The sequence below is a fragment of the Marmota marmota genome, unplaced genomic scaffold (genome assembly GCF_001458135.2).
Source record: "Marmota marmota marmota unplaced genomic scaffold, marMar, whole genome shotgun sequence".
Classification (NCBI taxonomy): domain Eukaryota; kingdom Metazoa; phylum Chordata; class Mammalia; order Rodentia; family Sciuridae; genus Marmota; species Marmota marmota.
Window position 1 is genome coordinate 16,686,927 of NW_025999998.1, and position 20,475 is coordinate 16,707,401.

General features: G+C 39.1%; 1 protein-coding gene across 1 annotated transcript in view; it reads right to left on the minus strand.

The window, feature by feature from the left end:
* The window catches only part of Trpm6 (transient receptor potential cation channel subfamily M member 6), a 169,044-nt gene extending 154,637 nt beyond the window's left edge, over positions 1-14,407 (minus strand). The window contains exon 1 of the mRNA XM_048806915.1: positions 14,212-14,407. Within this exon, the coding sequence (XP_048662872.1) occupies positions 14,212-14,232 (21 nt within the window). The 5' untranslated portion in view covers positions 14,233-14,407. The remainder of the gene's footprint in view (positions 1-14,211) is intronic.
* Between the last annotated feature and the right edge of the window lie 6,068 nt (positions 14,408-20,475).

A 20,475-nucleotide genomic window follows, 5' to 3' on the forward strand; every position in this document is an offset into this window, starting at 1 on the left:
TGTAAATCAATGGATGTGTAACTGATGTGATTCTGCAATCTGTGTATGGGGTGAAGGTGGGAGTTCATAACCCACTTGAATCAAAGTGTGGAATATGATATGTCAAGAAATTTGTAATGTTTTGAACAACCCACAATAAAAAATTAAAAAAAAAAAAAAAAAAGAAAAGCACCTTGGATCCTTCTCTGCTGACTCATCTACTTATATTCCAATACCTCTCTCATACTTACAGTCTTACCTGGCATAACATCTATGCCGTTCTCTTCTCCACCCTTACCCCCACCCGCAAGCCATGAGCAAGCCTACATCCAGAAGGCTACACGAGATCAATGCTGATTAAATTCATTTAACAGATATGACTCTCCCCACAGGTGAAGCAGCCGTTCCCCTAACGAACCCAACTGGGACTATCAAGATGACCAACAAGGGGTTGGGGATGTGGCTCAAGCGGTAGCGTGCTCGCCTGGCATGCGTGCGGCCCGGGTTCGATCCTCAGCACCACATACCAACAAAGTTGTTGTGTCTGCCGATAACTAAAAAAATAAATAAATATTTTTAAAAAAGATGACCAACAAGGTCGCCGTCACTGCGCTCGCACGGTTCAATACCTTATAGCGGGCATGCAGGCGGTTTCCAATAAGGTGGTTAACTTTGATAAGCTGAGAGAAGTCACCCAGAATCCAGATGAAAATACTGCTTTATTTCTCAATCGCCTTACAGAGGCCCTTACTAGATATACTAAGCTGGATCCTGAGTCTCCCACCAGGGCTACAGTGTTAGCAACCCATTTTATTACTCAATCGGCCCATGATATTAGAAAAAAGCTCAAAAGAGCTGAGGAGGGCCCTCAGACCCCTATCTGAAATCTGGTGAAAATGGCCTTTAAAGCAGGCTCCATTGCAAAAAAAGGTAACACTCCAAACCCAGGCCTTGGCAGCATCCCTGAGGCCTACAGCTCAAGCAAGAGCTTCACGGGGGATCCAGCATACCTCTCCACCAGGGGCTTGCTTCAAATGTGGATGCAAAGGTCACTGGGCTCACCAATACCCAAACCCACGGCCTCCTTCCAGGCCATGCCCCACCTGCAAGCAGACAGGACATTGGAAGATTGACTGCCCCATGGCTGGCCCTTCCTCAGTGCCTCTATGTGGGGGTATGACCAGCCAGGCGGTCCCTTCTCTTGAACTACTGGGGTTCGCAGAAGACTGAAGAAGCCCAGACTTGAGGACCCCCACCACCCTCTCCAAGCCCAGGGTAATGCTCCAGGTAATGGGTAAGTCCAGCTTTATTTTATTTTTATTTATTCCCTGTGGACACTGGGGCTACCTATTCTGTCTTGCCTGCCCATTCTGGGCCTCTGTTTCCTTTCCAGGTCTCAGTTATGCGGATTGATGGCAACCCTCCTCCTGACACCAAACTGCTAAGCTGGCCTGTGCCCTGGAGGGACACCCATTCACACACTCTTTCCTGGTCATTCCATTCTGTCTGCTTCCTCTCCTAGGCAAGATGTTCTCCAATTACTAGGAGCCACTCTCCAACTACACCCCAAGAATACTACCACCCATCTTCTTCTGCCTCTAATCCTTACCCTCTCTAATAACCTGACCTACAGTCCCATTGCCCCCTGACCTTGTCAATCCCCAGGTCTGGTACATCTCCAAGCCGGTACCACAAGCCAGTCTGTATCCAGCTGAAACCCCAAACTAAATTTCCTTCACATCCCCAATTTCCTATCTCCAAAACCCACAGGAAGGGACTTAAATTCATCATAGACCGGTTACTTGCCCAGGGACTCCTCATTCCTGCTGAGTCCCCCTGCAACACTCCCATAATGCTGGTGCACAAACCCTCAGGAGCCTATTGCTTAGCCCAGGATTTCCTCCTACTTAATGAGGCAGTTATTCCCATCCACCCAGTAGTTCCCAACCCTTACAACTCTTCTTTCTTATATCCCCTCTTCAACTACTCACTTTACTGTCCTGGATCTTAAAGATGCCTTCTTTACAGTGCCTCTCCATCCTGACTCTTATTAACTCTTTGCCTTCACATGAGAAGACCCTACCTCCTTTAGGTCTCAACAGCTGATATGAACAGTCCTACCCCAAGGGTTCAGGGACAGTCCCCATCTCTTTCAGCAAGCCTTGTCACAGGATCTAACTGCTTGTGACTAGGGGATAGCACTCTCTTACAGTTGGATAGAAGCGTTCCCTACCTCCAGGGAAACTGCTGACACTGTCGCCTCCATCCTCATCGAGCAGATCATTCCCAGGCTCCACATCCCCTACTGACCCCAATCCTCCAGTAAGGTTGAGAGTGCTAACAACATTCTCAAGGATCATCTCACTAAACTTGCTATTGAACTCAGACTGTCCTGACCCAATCTCCTGCCATTGGCCCTCACCTGAATTCGGGCAGCTCCTAGAGCCCCCTCAGGCCTGAGCCTCTTTGAGCTACTCTATGGGTGCCCTCTCTTAATCAACTAAGGCTTTCCAGTCACTCCTCCTCCCCTTGTGTCCTACCTGCCCTATCTCACACTTCTCACAAACTCCTAAGGGAACACACAGACCGGTGCATTCCTGCGCCATCCATTACCTCTATCCCAGCCCAACCACAAACCAAATCAAACCCTCTTCAACTGGGTGACGCAGTCTTACTTCAGGAACTGCATCTTCAGTCAATGAAACCTCGCTGGATGGGACCCCATACAGTCATACTTACTACCCCATTGGAGGCCAAGCTCTTGGACCACTACCCTTGGTACCATGTCTCCCACCTTAAGAAAGCACCTGTTCCAAATGTCCAGTCCTGGACTTCCACCATGCTGGGCCCAGAAAACTCAAGGTTTCTTGCCAACCTCCTTCTTTTACTAATCATTAATCTCTTTCAAGCTTGTATCCCAACCACAGATAGCGCTTCCACATCCAAGAAACATGGCAGCAGGATGGCACCACCCACTCTCAGTTTATAGGTCAAGGCGATTGCCCTTCCACTGGCTGCAATCGGGCGGTCACCTTTAATATTTCTGGATTCAACCAAGCCACCTTGTCCCACTTATATTCAGCAATGCTATGCTTCATATCAAACCAAACCTAGGAATCTTGTAAGCACTGGCCTAACACCTATGGTGGGTGCCCTTATAATTCATGCAAGAAACACATCCTAGATAAGTCTTTCTATGAGAATCAAGCATACACCAAATTAACTATTTGGGACCCATGTTACCGGAAATGGGCTTCTGGTTGTTAATGGTAAATATTTTTCTTGGGGTTTTGCCAAGCACCCCTCAGCCTCTATCAGAATATGGAGAACTTGTATACAAGTGTTCCTTCAAATTCACATACCATCCAAGAGCAAGAGAAGAAACTCCAACATGAGCTGGATGCAGTTGCCCATCCTAAAGCTGACCCTTTCTCATGGATGACCCTAATACGTCAGGGCCTTCAGCTTCTCAATTTATCCAAAGTTAATAACATTTCAGACTGTTTCTTCTGTTCAGATTTGGATCATGCTCCATTAACTGTGAATCCCACTGATCTTCCTCTCAATACCTCAACTAGACCCCAAGAACCCTCCTCTCCAGCCTTTGAGGAAGTACCTCTTTTTTCATAACTCATCAGGGATTTTTCCCTTGCTGCTACACTGCCTCTGGTTCAGCACCCTGTGACCAGATGGTTCTAATTTCTTCCCTAACCTTTACTCTGCCGGGGTTCTTTTTCTGGTGCAATGGTACCCTAACAAAAATATCTAAGCCTCAACATGCCCTTTGCTTTTTGTGTTCCTTTTATCTTGGTCCCTCAATTAACTCTGTACAGTGAGGCTGAATTAACATGGCTTGTTACTACCTCTCTTTCCAGGACAAGAAGGGCCATCTTTCTACCAGTAGTACTTGGACTCTCCCTGGCCTCCTCACTCGCTGCCTCCAGACTGGAGGCAGGAGGACTTGGTTATGAAGTAACCGCTACTCAGAAGCTTGAACAACAATTCGGGAAGTGGTAGAGGCATCTGTCACCTCTCTCGCTTCCCTACAAAGGCAACATCCATTGCCCAAGTTTCATTACAGAACCGTTGAGCCCTAGATCTCCTGACAGCAGACAAAGGAAGAACCTATATATTCTTGAAAAAATAATGCTGTCACTATATCAATAAAACTGGATTGGTCGAAAAGAACGTCGACACCCTCCATTCATTTAGGTTCATCTGAAAGCGTGTGGGTGAAATTGCCAGAGTGACCTACAACCAGATGCTCCTACACCCTTACAGTCACCTCCCCACAGAACCAACACCCGAGCCACTCCTTTACTCCCAGCACCCCTAAGCCAGCAGGAAATAGTCAGATGAAATTCACTACGCTATATCATCAAAAAGGCCAGGGTGTCAGGTCGGTGGCGGTGACTTAGGAACAAAGCACCAAGCAGCCCGCGCTTGCAAAAGAAACATCAATCAGGCACCAACAGAACCACCTGTCAGTCAGTGGGATCTCCTGGCCAATCCTGGATCTCAGCCAGTTCCCCCAACCAACTCCACTGGGACAAGGGACTCTAAAAATCCCCTTTTCTGTCCAAAGCCCTTCCCTTTCTGCCATAAGCCCCATAAAATTCCAGTCCTGTCGAGCCCCCATGCCGTTTCTCCTCAGACCCTTCACCTGTCCACTGTGTCCGTCTGATAGAGTTCTGCCCGAGAGTGAGTCTCAATATTAAGCCTCGTTCAGCAGCCTTTTAAATCTGCCTCCTCTGGGGTGCCGCCTTGCCTGACCTCACAATAATGAAATACCTAGTTGTGATTGTTGGCTTTCTCCCTACCTGGTTGTATTGAGGGTTTTCTAGAGTTAACTTTGTCCCTTAGTTTAGTATTTACCCTACTTGATGCTCTCTGAGCTTCCTAGATTTGTGATTTGGTGTTATTAATTTTAAGAAATTTCTAGTCATTGTTTCTTCTAAGGTGTTTTGTATTCCTTTTCATCTTTATTCTTTTGGTATTTCTATTACACACACTTACACATTTTGTAACTGTCCCCAAGGTCCTGGACATACTGTTTCATTATATACACACACACACACATTCATTATACACACACACACACACACTGTTCTGTCTTTTTGATGCTTTTTCTTTCTGCTTTTCAGTATGGGAATTTTCTATGAATATTTTTTGAAAGAAGAGTTATTGATTTTCAGTTTGTTAAGCTTTTTGTTGTAGTTTTGGAGGAATTTGGAATAACGACTTTCAATATCCTTACACACTAGACCAGAAACTGGGTATGTAGTTTTGTTACAAATATTATTAATTTTTTTGTTTTGTCTTATATTTTACTTGTAGAGATTTGAGAGGACAAAAGAACAAAGCACCCATTGCCATCTTCTCAAAATCAAAACTAGACCAGGTACAGCAGCGCATGCCTGTAATCCCAGAGACTTGGTAGGCTGAGGCAGGAGGATCACAAGGTTAAGACTCAGCCTCAGCAACTTAGTGAGGCCCTAAGCAACCTAGACTCTGTCTCAAATTTAAAAAAATAATAATAAATTTTAAAAAGGGAGGCAGGGATTGCAGTTTAGTGGTAAAGTGCCAAAGTGCCTCTGGGTTCAATCCCAAGTACCAAAAAAAAAAAGAAAGAAAGAAATCAAAACAAATTTGTGTGTGTGTGTGTGTGTTTGTGTGTGTGTGTTTATGTGTGTGGTACTGAGGATTGAACCCAAGAGTTCTCTACCACTTAGTTACATTTCCAGTGCCATTTTTATTTATATTTATTTATTTAATTCTGCATTACTGAGGATTAAATTCAGAGGTGCTTTACCACTGGAGCCACAACTCCATTTCATTTTAATTGTTTTATTTGAAACAGGGTCTCTCTAAATTGCCCAGATTGGCCTTGAACTTTCAATTCTTCTGTCTCAGACTCTCAGATGCACCCCAAATCCAGTTATTATTTATTTATTTATTATTTAATGGTGCTGGAGATTCAACTCGGGAATTTATGCCTGCAAGACAAGTACCCTATCACTGAGTCAAATCCCCAGCCCCTCAAAACTAAGTTTTAATAATAGTAAGAGGAACATGCTTTAAAGTAATTTCCCCAGTTTGAAAAATATAAGCATTTAAATGTAAACTAACAAAAAATATTTACAGGCAATTTATAGAAGAAACTGAAAGAAGCATCAAGCAATTTTGAAACTCATTAGAAAGCAGAGTAACATCGATTAAAGCAATGAAATATCAATTTGAATTCTGATAGACCAGCAAAGATTAGAAAGTTGACAGGATAGCTGTTGACAGGACTGTAGTATACAGACACTTTGTACATTAATGGGGCTGACAGGGAAAGATGGTGCTATAACCTGGAGTTATCATTTGGCAGAGAAATATGGCACTCTTAGTCTAATTAGATAGATGTATACCCTATACATCTATCTAATTAGACCAGGACATTTTCCAAATAAATTTTCATACTATGTTCACAAAATAACAGTATGAGGATCGTCACATTTTGTGGTGGAGTAAGTTGGAGGTAATATTGGTTTTCATCATTGGAACTGTAAATAGATAATGTAATAGATGAGTTCTCCCACGGAGCATTTATATTTTATAACAATTTGAAGTAATAGATGGGTACCACAGCAATATATACAGATCTTAAAAAACTTAGTTCTTGTGAAAAAAGTAAGGTTAAGGTCCATAACACATTACCAAATTTATAAATCTTTAAATACATGCCAAAAAACCTAAAATACAGTTGCTATGGTTGAGATGTTGATTAGCCCCCAAAGGCTCATGTATTAAAGACTTGTTTCCCAGGGGGGTACTATTGGGAGGTGCTATAACCTTAGGAGGTACGGCCTAGTCAGAAGTTCTTAGGTCACTGGAGCATGCCTTGAAGATATTTTGGATACCTAGTCTCCTTCTCTTCCTTTCTTTTGCTTCCTAGAAATGTAGTGAGCTCTTTTGCCTATCACATGCTCCCACCAGGATTACAGTGGGGCCAACCAATCATGGATTGGAACTGCCAAATCTATGAGCCAAAATAAACCTTATCTCTTTATACATTGATTATCTCAGGTATTTTGTTATAGAGACAGAAAGCTAACACACAGGTTTGAAACACACACACACACACACACACACTACATATTTACCACTCTAGAATGGTTGCTGTGAGAGTAAAGAGGAATGACAATAGGAAATAAGGATAAAGGAGAATATAACAAATGAACAAATCTATACATACATTAAAACAGGAGAATTTAGACAGATGATAAAGTGCCATAAACTGAGAGGTAAATTAGCTCACTTCTCAACATCAGATTTCTATTTTAAATTTTTTAAATAAATTTGAATATTTTCCCTCAATACCTGAGCCTTTTGAGAATACCTCCAACCACCATTTTTCCCACCCTGTTAGCATCTCCTCTAATTGTTTTCTATTCTCTGACTTCCTTTTTTAGCAGCATTTTCAACTTCATAACTTTTTATTCCCCTGATCCATTCATTTATTTATTCAAGAAGTACTTAAGTGTTTACTCAAGCATTAAGTGTAATAAATTACTAAGAATAGGAGAGAACCTTATAATCCATGATTCCTGGAACCAATAATATAATGGCGGGTACAAAGCATTAACCCGTGAAACAGTTCAGGTAGTCTGAGGCAATTCTGATTCAGGATCTAAAAGGAAGAGGTAGATGATGGTTACAGCTGAGGGAACCCAAAGAGAGTCATCAATGAGAGTTGGCACAGATGGGAAAAGTCTGTCAGAAAGGTCACAGTTGCATCGGGTCTTATATAAACAGTAATGTAGACTAGAGAGAGGAATGGGTATCCCAAGGAAGGGATGCATTTTTATGGGTTTTTTAGTTTGGCTTTTGGGGTTTGGTACTGGGGATTGAACCCAGGAGCACAGGTAGAGTTACATCCCCAGCCCTTTTTTTTACTTTTAATAAAATAATTATTTTATTTTTGTTTTGAGACAGAGTCTTGTTCATTTGCAGAGATCCTCCTGCACCGGTCTGCCTGGTAGCTGAGTGTGTGCCACTGTGACCACCTTGCACACATCTTTTTAAAAGATTTGGGCTAAATAAAGCACAATCAGGAAGCATAAAACTAGACCATAGGAGCTGGCTAAAGAAGTATGATTGAATCGGCGGGAAACAAATTATAGGGGTTGTGAAGGGTTCTCCAAGGAGTCTTGATTTTATCCTGTAGGCAGTAGGAATCTCTGGAGACTGTGGACTCAGGAGTTGAACAGATTTTCTGTGTTAGATCTCACTTCAAATTATGTCAGTACTGCTGGGGTTCAGTCCTCTTTTCCTCCACCATACAAGGCAGAACTTGCTCCAGGTGGGTCTGCTGAACTCCTACTACAACCCACTCTTCTTTGCTCACCTCCCCACTTCCAGCCACTTCTCCTCTTCTTCCTCTTCTTTAGCTTCATAATCTAATAGTCCAAGTTATGTTTATTCCCCTGGCAACCTACGCTAACCTCCATTCTTTAGTTCATTCAATAAATACTTCCTGATCCACCTATTGCCTACTAGGTACCCTGCCAAGGGCTAAGCCAACACTGATGCACAAAACCAGACCCAAATCCTGCCCTCCTATAATTTAGAGGCAGAGAGAGAAGTTACCATATTTTAATATCCTATTTTTCACTGTAGAATTTATTGTACTACCTTCCAATTACTCTTTTATCTTCTCAATAGACCAAAAGCTCATAATGTCTAGCACATTGTAGACACTCAGAAAATGTTTAATGATTGATTATGGCAATACTTGGGAGAATCCTACACTTAGAACCACAAGAATTATCATCCTGGATTGATAAAATAAACTCATCCCTCCTCAGAACAGCAGATTGTATAAAAATGTAAATGCTCTGTCAAAAGTTGGCAAATTTTCCTATGAAGTGCTAGATAATAAAATTTTAGTCTTCATAACTTCTTAACTCCGCCACCAGAGAGCAAAGCAGCCATAGATATTAGGTAAATAAACATGTCTATTTTCAATAAAATTATATTTACAAAAATGGAACACTAGGCTAGATTTGACGCCTGGCCTAGTTTTGTACTTCATGCTCTGGATGATGCTACTTCTGTCAATTTTTCAGGATTGCCTTCATGCCTGGTCCATACTCTCTTTCTCCATCCCCCACCATACTAGGTACAGAACTCAGGGGTGCTCTACCATTGAATTATACACCCAGACCTTTTAATTAATTTATTTATTTTTGTTTGTTTTTGTTGGTACTGAGAATTGAACCCAGAGATGCTGAACTACTGAGCCGCATCCCCAGTCCTTTTTTATACGTATAGAGAAAGAATCTTGCTGAGTTGCTTAGGGCCTTGCTAAGTTGCTGAGGCTGGCTTTGAACTTGAGATCCTCCTGCCTCAGCCTCCTGAGCTACTGGGATTATAAGCATGCATCGCCATAGCTCACTTTACTTCTTTATTTCAAGAAAGAATCTTGCTAAGTTGCCCAGGCTGACCTTGAACTTGTGATCCTCCTGCCTCAGCCTCCTGAGCAACTGGAGTTACAGGTATGTGCCACCATGCCCAGCTATACTCTATTCTTCAGCCAGAAGAATTTAGTTGTTACAGTCAACATCTGAGTTTGCCTTTGAATCTATGTCTGATATTTACAAATGGTATGGTAAAAGAGTATGTAATTTGGAGCTTAACAGATCTGTTTTATTTATTGGTTGGCTTTTCAGTAGGTTACCTAGCTTTTTTGAATCTCTGTCTTCACTGTAAGTCGAGGGTTTTTTATTCCTGACTATGAGGATGAGCTGAGATATTATATGCAGTGAGAGTTGAAGATGATGCCTAGCACACAGTAGGTTAACAACAATTATCCCTCCTTTGCCTAAATCTATTCTTTTCCTCCTTTAAACAAATCAATAGATACAGTATTTGAGAATCTACTTTACCTAAGGCAAAGTTTCAGGTGTCTTTAGAACTATTATTAATCCTCCCTGAGATCTCTTTGAATAGTTGTTCTCCAGCTTGGCTCTAACACAATTTACTTGGGAGCCTAAGGGTGCTATTGTTCAGATCCCAATACTATGATTCTTCTGTAATTGTTATAAAGAATGGCCTGGCAATCAGAATTATCCCCATCTCATTCGAGAACTACTGATAGAAAACAGGACTTGGCTTCCAAGTCAGTCTACTCCTTACATCTTCCTTTTGCTTCCTTTTTAACAGTTAATAGCTATGGTACTTCTCTGTAAAGCTAGGGTTCACTGGGCTCTTTGTGTAATCTATTTATCTTAAGGAGAATAGAAAAGAAGGGAATGAATTTCTTTGTCTTCCTTGGTGATCAACATTGGTTGTTTAACTATCAGGCATCCGTTGCTGATATGGCAACTTATAACAAAATCTCTGATTTTTATTTGGGGATTCATCTATCCCCTGCCCTTGGTTGTCTTGGCTGCTTTACCCCTGGCCCTTGAGGCTCATAAGGTCTGTATGTTGGCTCTCACAGCCACAAATAGTGTTGAGCACAGCTCACTCACGCTGAGGAAGTATCCTCATTTCGTCTTCTAGGGTTGCTGGAACACTCACATTTTTCCTGCTGATCAGAAAGTGAAAGAATATAGTTCCTAGAGATTCTGATAGCTATTTTATAACCTCAAGGAGAAAGTTTGTCTGAGAACAGAATACAAACAGATAGAGAGAGATCATTCTGAGCCACAGGGTCTAGCTAATTTTCAAGCCAAGTGCACCATTCAACTATTGTGTGAGCCAACAAGGACTCCTATTTTTTTTATAGTAATTATTGTTTAGTTTATTATACCTAAATATTTGCTGTATTTCTTTTTGAATTGGTTATTTTTAGATATCCATGACAGTAGAGTGTATTTTGACATATTATACACACATGGATTATAACTTCTCATTCTTGTGATTGCACATGATGTGGAGTTACACTGGCCATGTATTCTTATATGAACATAGGAAAGTTATGTTCAACTCATTCTACTGGCTTACAAAGACTATTCTGCTTCTACTTCTATGGTTTGAATCTGAGGTGTCCCCCAAAAGCTCCTGTGTTAATGCAGGAAGTGAAATAATTGCAAGTACTGTAAGCTAATTAGTCCTCCTAGTTTGAATGGAACTGAGTGGTAACTGTAGGCAGGTGGGGCATAGCTGGACAAGGTGTACCCTGGAAGGGTGCATCTTCCCTGTGATCCCTTCCTCTTTCTCTCTTCCTGGATGCCATGAGCAGGTCAGTACTCCTCTGCTGTTCCCTTCCGCCATGATGTTTTGCCTCACCTTGGGCATAAAGCAATGGAGTCAGCTACCATGGGCTGAACTTCTGAAACCGTGGGCCAAAATAAATTTTTCCTCCTCTAAATTGTTCTTGTTAAGTATTTTGGTAACAGCAACAGAAACCCAACTAAAATAGCCAGTTTTATTCAGATGTTCTGTCATTGGCTACCAAAAGAATCTCAAATCAAGAGCCTCCTTCTATCATCCTTGAAACCAAATCTAACCACTGGTATACACAAAGATTATATGCCACAGTCAAGCACCAATCATTTCTTCAACAAACACGTGTTGAGTGCCTATTGCATACAATGCTTGTTATAGAAGGAGGGATTACAGCAGTATAGCATCATTGAGAATTGTGCAAATGTTTGTGGAAAGAATAACCAGCTACAAAATCATGCTCCTTCTATGCAGGAGGTCCTATGTTATGTATTGGGGACACAAAAGGTTGTAGGATAGGATCTATATTCTACAGGGTTTGTCATAAAATCTGAAAGATGGCCTTCACTTAAAAAGGGAAGCAGAAATCTAGGATTTTAGATGCATGGATTCCCGAGGATTCCAAAGTAAGAAGCCAAGGCAGAATTTTTGTTTGTTTTTTGGTTTTTTGTTTGTGTGTGTGTGTATGTGGTCAGTGCTGGCGATCAAACCCAGGGCGTTGCACATGCTGGGCAAGTGCTCCACCATTGAGCTGCACCCCGACCTCTAGATTTTTGTTTCCTGTTGAATTAAAATGAGGTATAAAAGGAAGGGAGCACATCATTCCAATATGGAAAAGTAGAGATAACAAGAAGAAAGGAAGAATTAGAAGCTTGAATGTTTTCTACATCATTTTTTAATTAAAAAATATGAGATTTTGTGGACTCGTGTATTCTACAAGTTAACCACAATTGTTTTAAATATTACTAAATAAATAAATTCAGAAATTCATTTACCCACTCATGTAACACTATGTGTTGTGTGTCCTTTATGAGCCAGGCACTATTATATACACTAGGGTTTCAGCATTAAATAAATGAAGTCCCTGCCAAAGACATTCTAGCCTACAAAGTCAAAAAGTTTCTTATCTAATCCTGAAAATGGCCACTTAAATGACTTAATGATGATTCCTACAAACATTGTAAATGTAGACACTTATTTGTCTTTATATAAAATGGGCTATGTTATACCTAATATTTTTTGAAGCTTGCTTTTCTAAGCAATATAACTTTGACTGGTTTTATGTTAACAAATATTGATTCACTCCATTCTTTTTTATGAATTATATAACATTCCATTTTTCATTAACATACCTTGTTCATTCACATTTGGTTCCCAGTTTTTTAAAACAATGAGCAATATTGTTGTAAACAAGTGTCTCATCCCTATAATTTTTTAAATACTTAGAAGAAAAGTGGCATTAAGTCCTCCAAAATGGAAATGTTTGGTTCATAGTGAAATAGATATGAGTTAAACTCCTTTCAGATGAGGACTGTTACCTTCTACTTCCTTTTTGATTTTTCACTGACTTATTCTGTACCTAATAAGCATTATACAAGCTGGGTGTGGTGGTGCATGCCTGTAATCCCAGCAATTTGGGAGGCTGAGACAGGAGGATTGCAAGTTTGAGACCAGTCTCGGCAACTAGCAAGACCCTGTCTCAAAATAAAAAAATAAAAAGTGATGGGGATGTAGCTCAGTGGTAGAGTGCCCCAGGGTTCAATCTGCAGTACAAAAAAAAAATTCATCTATTCATTGTGCTCTATATGTGTAATAAGAATCACAATGCATTCTGCTGTCATATATAAATAAAAATTAATTAATTTTTAAAAAAACTTAAAAAAAGACTTGATACAAGTGTCTAGGAAATATCTGCCAAAATCCACTAATATGAATGCAGAGTAAAAGAAAAAATAATCAATTTCTATTTCCACAAACTTCTGTGCACATAGACTGTTCTAGGCTTCAAAGGATAAAAATCTCTATTTATTTCTTGAAATAAAGCATCACCCAACTGAGATGGGCAAGAAAAGAGTCAGCACTTTTCCAATGAAAGTGTTTCTACTATACCCAAATATCATGTTCTTCTCCATGAAAGGAAATAATTGAAATATCAAGATAGGTTTCACTAATAAAATTGCCATAACTACTTCAAATAAATTTCAGGAAACAAGAAAAAAATCATCTTGCTGAATAGAAAAACACAACCATAAAACAATATTTCTGTTAGAACCAAAATCCATCTACAGGTATACCACAGAGTTTCCAGCTTAGCTATTTCCAATAATCAAAATTATTCATCTTTTTTGTTCAAATAAAATTGTCTCCAGGGTCGGGCTGGGGCTGAGTGCTTGCCTCGCACGTGTGAGGCCCTGGGTTCAGTCCTCAGCACCACATAAAAAATAAATAAATATTCGGCTGGGGATGTGGCTCAAGTGGTAACGCGCTGGCCTGGCATGCACGGGGCGCTGGGTTCGATCCTCAGCACTACATAAAAATAAAATAAAGATGTTGTGTCTGCCAAAAACTGAAAAATAAATATTAAAAACATTCTCTCACTCTCTCTTTAAAAAATAAATGAATGAATAAATAAATAAATAAATAAATAAATAAATAAATAAAAGATATTGTCCATCTACAACTAAAAAAAAATTAAATTAAAATTAAATTGTCTCCAGTATAATTACTGAATAGTCCAACATTATTACATCAATGCAGAAGAACATTTCAGTAAGTGTTCAATTTATTAAGAAAGCTGTTTCATTAATAAAAACATTTTTTCAAGAAACAGAAGCAATTTCATCATACATGCTTCACTGTGCAATTTGATCTCTGATCACTTAAACACAATCTTCAATATAAATGGATTTAGATTTAACTATGATTACAAAATTATGCCTTGCACATTCACAGACATATAAAATCTTGCATAAGAGAAAATAAACTTAAGAGCAAAGAAAATGCTCACTCACTTACCGTCTTCATCATCACAGCCATTGTAAACTTCACCCCGACTTCAGGCAGTAAATTTGATTCTGAAATTCCACCCACCACTATGATCACAAAAACTTCAGTTTGTGGAAGTGACAAATGGAATCTGTAGAAAAAATTACTCAACAAATCTGCTTCACCTAGAAAGGAGGAATTCAAATGTGAACTAAATAAAAAGGTTTTAATTGCATTTAAACCAGAGGGATGATTTTGCTGTTAGCAGGAACTTGTGACTAAGGTTACCTGGTGAGAAAATGATTAACACTCCTGTTGTCATCTCTGTGTGCTCCCAGCAAAACAAGACGCTCTGAGGAGCTTTATCAACTCTGGGAATGCCTGTTGTAAACTCCCTGTCCCTGTCCCACTGAGCTGGCATTTAGCTGAGTGAATTCAACTTTGGAGTCAGGTTATTATAAATAAAAATGTATTGAGGATTTCTGCAAATATCATTAGTGGTCATATTTTCTAAACTATTATTCTAAAAGGTTTTATTCTTGCCTTTCATTTCTATGTTCCACATTAAAAGACAGATTATCACTTTGACCCTTTTTCTTAAAATTCCAAAGGTTTATAAGTAACATTAGCAGGTTCTCTTTGTTCCTGCAACCTTGTTGTCTTCTCAACTATGCTCATTTCCAAAACTTGAGTACCCTTTTGAACTCTTGGTTCTTAATCCTCTGGAGACCAGGGGTATGAAAAAGAAAATGTGAGAGAGCTAATTAATAGGCACAAACAAGTTGGAGGCCTAGAAAGTCATCAAAGGATTATTATTTTTTCTTTACATGGTTAGCATGCCTGTAATCCCAGCGGCCTAGGAGGCTGAAGCAGGAAGATTGCAAGTTCAAAGTCAGCCTCGGCCACTTAGTGCGGCCTAAGGAACTTAGTGAGACCCTGTTTCTAAATAAAATATTTAAAAAGGGCTGAATGTGGCTCAGTGGTTAAGTGCCCCAGGGTTCAATCCTCAGTACCAGAAACAAAACAAACTAAATTACCAGTTCTTCATAAATACTTCTAGAAGAAAGGAAATCATATACTCACTCAGATAGGAGATAGGCAGAGATGTGTTTAGATTATCACCTATGCAGGATCTTATGAAGAGGAGCCCGAGACAACATTCATTACAAGCACACGACTTCTTTTAGGCCATCACTGAAACTCTACCTTACAGGGCAAAGTAGATTGTGTATTTCCTGCCAAATGTCCAATGACAGTCAAAACTGGGTCTCAAATACAGTGCTGTATAAAGAGTTTAAGAGCTAGTTTTCCGTTGTGTTTATTATGCTATAAACTTCACTTTCCTGATAGCCTTTAGATTGCTGATTTAAGAGTAGATTGGTGACTCAGAGTTCTTATCATCCTTCCTGAAGTATTTTCCCAAAATGACAAGTTAGTTCTAAGAACTCAGAGACATCCTCTCCGCTCAATACCACCCTTCCCCACCAAGGAAAGCAAGATTTAACTATTTCAGGGATGCAAGTTTTATCAGTGCCGAAAACCTATTCTAAATAAATTCCTTTACTTCCTTTCTTTTCACACAAATATTGCTTTTGACTCTGAAATATAATAGGTGCCCTGAATGAGCTTCAAATATTTTATGTAGTGCCTGAACTGGCAGCTACCCTATAGGAAGAACTGCTACTCCCTTGGTTCCTTTTATTGGACTACAACAATTAACTAGAAACACACACACACACACACACACACACACACACACAAGCATGTACAAGCTTGAAATCACCCTTTTTGTTTATAATAGTGCCTGGTACATCATACACAATGTAATCATTTGCCATTATTATTCAGTTGCCCAAAAAGTTGATGTCCACAAATTTATGAAAATAGCACAAAAAAATATTCCAAAACTAGAGTTCTTAATCTAGACTCTTTATTTTATTTTATTTTTTGGTGCTGTCAGTTGAACTCAGGGATGCACTATCACTGAGCTATATCTCTAGACTTTCTTATTTTTTATTTTGAGACAGGGTCTTACAAAGTTGTTGAGGCTAGCTTCAAGCTTACAATCGTCCTTCCTTAGCTTCCCCAGTCACTGGGATTACAAGTGTGCACCACCATGCCCAATTAATTCTTAACCCAGATTTTAACAAGAACAAGAGTTATTTAAATATCCTAGAATTGTATGTAAAATAACTACATATTTTTCTGGGGAAACTGCTATTAGGGTTTAAAGGTCCTTAACTGAATGGGTCAGTTTCATAGAAGGACAGCTACCATCCATGGCGGTGGCAAATTCTAGCCTGTCAACCCTGTGATGTTCTTTGATGTCAGCATTGGCAGCCATGAAGATTGAGCTGTTTGCAGACATTGTACCTAAGATGGCTAAGAACGTTAGATGATTCTGCACAGGAGAATTCAGGAGCATCCATTTGGCTTCAGGGTATCCTAAACTGGAAAAAAAAAAAAAAAAAAGATTACTTGTCTTCATTCCAAGTCTCTTTCTTTCTGATTATAGAAAAGATGGAGTGCCAATAGGATAGATACAAAGGAGAAACTTCCTAAATGATTTCATGATTCAAGGTGGAAATTTTGTTAATAGAGATGGTACCAGAGTCACCAGCATTTACCAGGTACCATTTACAGATGAAAATTTTAAACCGAGACTCTTAGCCCCAGGCCTTCTTTCCATGGCAAACAGTGGTCCCTGTACAAATGGCTGTCAGTCTTTATCACCTGCTTTAAGTGTGAATGGCTGTATGGGAAGCAGGTAGTATTTAGAAAAATCACTGATAGCTTTGTTGTGATGAGAAAGATTGAAAATGTTCCCACAGGCCCCAAGAACAAGCCCAAGCTGCGGGAAGCTGTACTCCAGACCAAGACTGAATCAGACCTAAGGAAAAATTGGGAAAATAATACATTGAAAACCCACATACCTTTCACCTAGATTCACCACTGATCAGCATTTTGTTTTATCATTTTGCCTTGATATTTGTTTTTGCTTGCCCTTCTTTCCTCCCTTCCCATTCCATTCCCTCTCCTCTTTCTAGCCCTTCCTTCCTTCCTTTCTGCCTCCTTCCTTTCTTTCCCTTCTTTCCCATTTTAAAATTGCGGACTTCTTAATTCTACATGATCACAAAAATATTATCTAATATCTAATACATATTCAAATTTCCCAGTTGTCCCCAAAGTAACATGTATAGCTTTAAAACAAAACAATAAGACCCTAGCCAGGTGTGGTGGCATGCAGAGTCCCAGCTAACTCAGGAAGCTGAGGCAGGAGGATCAGTTGAGCCCATGTATTCAAGACCATTCTGGGCAACATAGTGAGATCTCATCTCAAATAAAGAAAGTAATTAAAAGATTTGGTCAAGTTTCCCAGATTTAATCTGGGAAATTAAATGTTTAATCTCATTTTGAAAATTTTCATACTAAATAGATAACGTAAAAGCCCCCTTAATGAGTAAAGAAAGTGTGGTGCATATATATACACAATGGAATATTACTCAGTCATAGAGAATGAATGAAATTATGGCATTTGCCAGTAAATGGATGGAACTGGAGACTGAATCTGAACAGGGGGTGTTTCTGACTAGAACAAATGCTTCTCCACCTGTCTCCAGTTCTCTCTCTCATGTCTCTTCCCACACACTAATATATCTAATCCTTGCCAAACTCCTGTGGATATTTTTTCCCTTCATTGTCTATTCCTTTTCTTTCAAAATTAATTTTTTCATTCCAATGTTAAGATCCTACTTTGCCATTCAGCCTCAATATTATGAGTTCTTATCATGTTATCCTAATAGATATCTCTTGCTCTTCTCTAATATTTTTCGCTACCAAATAAAATTTCCCTTGGACACACTTCCCTAGCATCCTTGCTCTGAACCATAAACTTCAATAATAGTATATCACAGAGTTTTAGACTGGGGGTTTTCAAATTTTGATGTGTACACAAATTACATGTACATCTTCCTAAGAGGCAGACTGGGATTCAGCAGATCTAAGGTGAAACTTGAGAGTCTGAATTTCTATTTTCCAAGTGGTGTTGATGCTGCTCTCAAGTAGCTGGGATTATAGGTGTGCACCACCACTCCTGGCAAGACCAGAATATCAGTGATCTTTTTTTAAGGCGTGAGGGGAATGGTTGGGAAAATGCACAAAGTTAAGCATCTGGAGGGCTGATTACATTCTATGTCTTGGTCTGGTTTTGCTTACACAAGTGTGTTCACTGTGTAAGAGTCCATTGAATTATACACTCATGATCTGTGCAATTTTTGGTATATTATATTTCCATTAAAACATTTCCTTTTAAAAATGAGAACATTGTCTTAAGCCTAGGAAACACTAAGCACAATTGAGGATTGATAGGATAACTGAAATTTTATAAAACTAATGTTCAGATTATCAGCTTTCCCATTGTTGTACACCTGGAATGCAATCTGGAGAGGGCTTTCCCATCTAGACTGGAGCTTAGAAGCTTCTCTGGGAACTCTGACTAACTGGAAGAAAAGACCTAGGGGCTCCCCAAAATAAGCCCTCCCCATTCCACCACATAAAGAAGACCATAGTAGACAAGCCTCACATATAAACAGAACACTAATTAGCTTGTTAGTATACAAACTTTAAATATGAGCAAATAGCAAAGGCCTGCCAGATACGAAAGTAGCATTTAATATGAAGTAAAGACAAAACAGGGAGAAGAACTTACCACACAAAAGAAATAATTCCCATGGGGTGACATCAAGCAAAAACTTCTCCACATCAAAGGAAATAACAAAATGAAAAGGCTGACTAAAGATAGGAAGAGAATATTTGCACACTCTATACATAATAAGGAGTTACAAATTAGACTCTAAGGAACTCACAGAGCAAAATACAAAAATGAAAACAAAACAAAACAAAAAAAATCTCAAGTAACTTTATTTTAAAATTAGCAAAGGACTTATTAAATAAACATTTCTTCAATAAAGGCATAAAAATGGCCAATAAGCATATGAAAGGATGTTGAGTATCACTCATCAGCAAAGAAATGCAAGTCAAACCACAATGAGATATCACCTCATGTCACTTAAGGTGGATTTTTTTAAATCAAAAAGATAAGAGTGTTGAAGGATACAGAGGGAAGGAAACTCTGCACGTTGTTGGTAGGAATGTGAATTGCTGCAGCCATTATAAATAGCATTATGCAGCTGGGCATGGTGGCACACTCCTGTAATACCAATAGCTCAGGAGGCTGAGGTAATAGGATCACAGGTTCCAAGCCAGTCTCAGCAATTTAGCAAGGCTGTACGCAACATATACTCTGTCTTTAAAAAATAAAAAAGGGCTGGGGATGTGACCCAGTGGTTAAGCACCCTTGGTTTCAATCCCCAGTACCAAATAAAATAAATCCACTATGAGTTTCTCTAAAAATTAAAAATAGAAGCCAGTGATTTCCCTTCTGGGTATATATTAAAAGGAAATGAAATCACAACTCCTATAGATAATGCATGCTTTTATAGTGATTGCAGCACTATTCACAATAAGATATGGAAACCACCTAAGTGCCCATCAATGTATGAATGGATAAAGAAATTGGGATAGATACAGATATGGATACATAGATATATGTGAGACAATTACTTAGCCTTAAAAAAGAAGATCCTGACATTTGCAACAGTACTGATAAACCTGAAGAATATTATACCAAGAGAAATAAGACAGACACAGAAAGAAATACTGTATGATCTCACCTATATGTGGAATCTAAACAATGTAAATTATGTAGAAACCATTGAAGGGAGTTATCAGGGACAGGGGTGGAGTGAAGTAGAAGGAAAATGAGGAGATGTAGGTAAATAAGTACAAAGTTACAGTCACGTAGGATGAATAAGAAGTCTAGAGATCTAGTAGACAGCATGGAAACTACAGTTGATAATATTGTATTATTTACTGGAAATTTGCTGAAAGAGTAGATTGTAGATGCTCTTATCTACTATTAACAAAGTTAACTATATTAGGTGATGGATCTGTTAATTTGCTTGACAGTATTAATCATTTATTTCACTACATTTATGTATATCAGAATATCATGTTTTACACCTTAAATATGTAAAATTTTAAAAAATAATTTTTATCTTTAGAGAATTAAGAAAGCATTGCAACAGATATTATTAAACTCTATCTATGTATATGATTACATTACTGGTGCAACTCAGCACTATGTACAGCCAGAGAATGAGAAATTTTGCTCCATTTGGGTACAATGTATCAAAATACATTTAATTAATTAGAAAAATTTTAAAATTTTTAAAA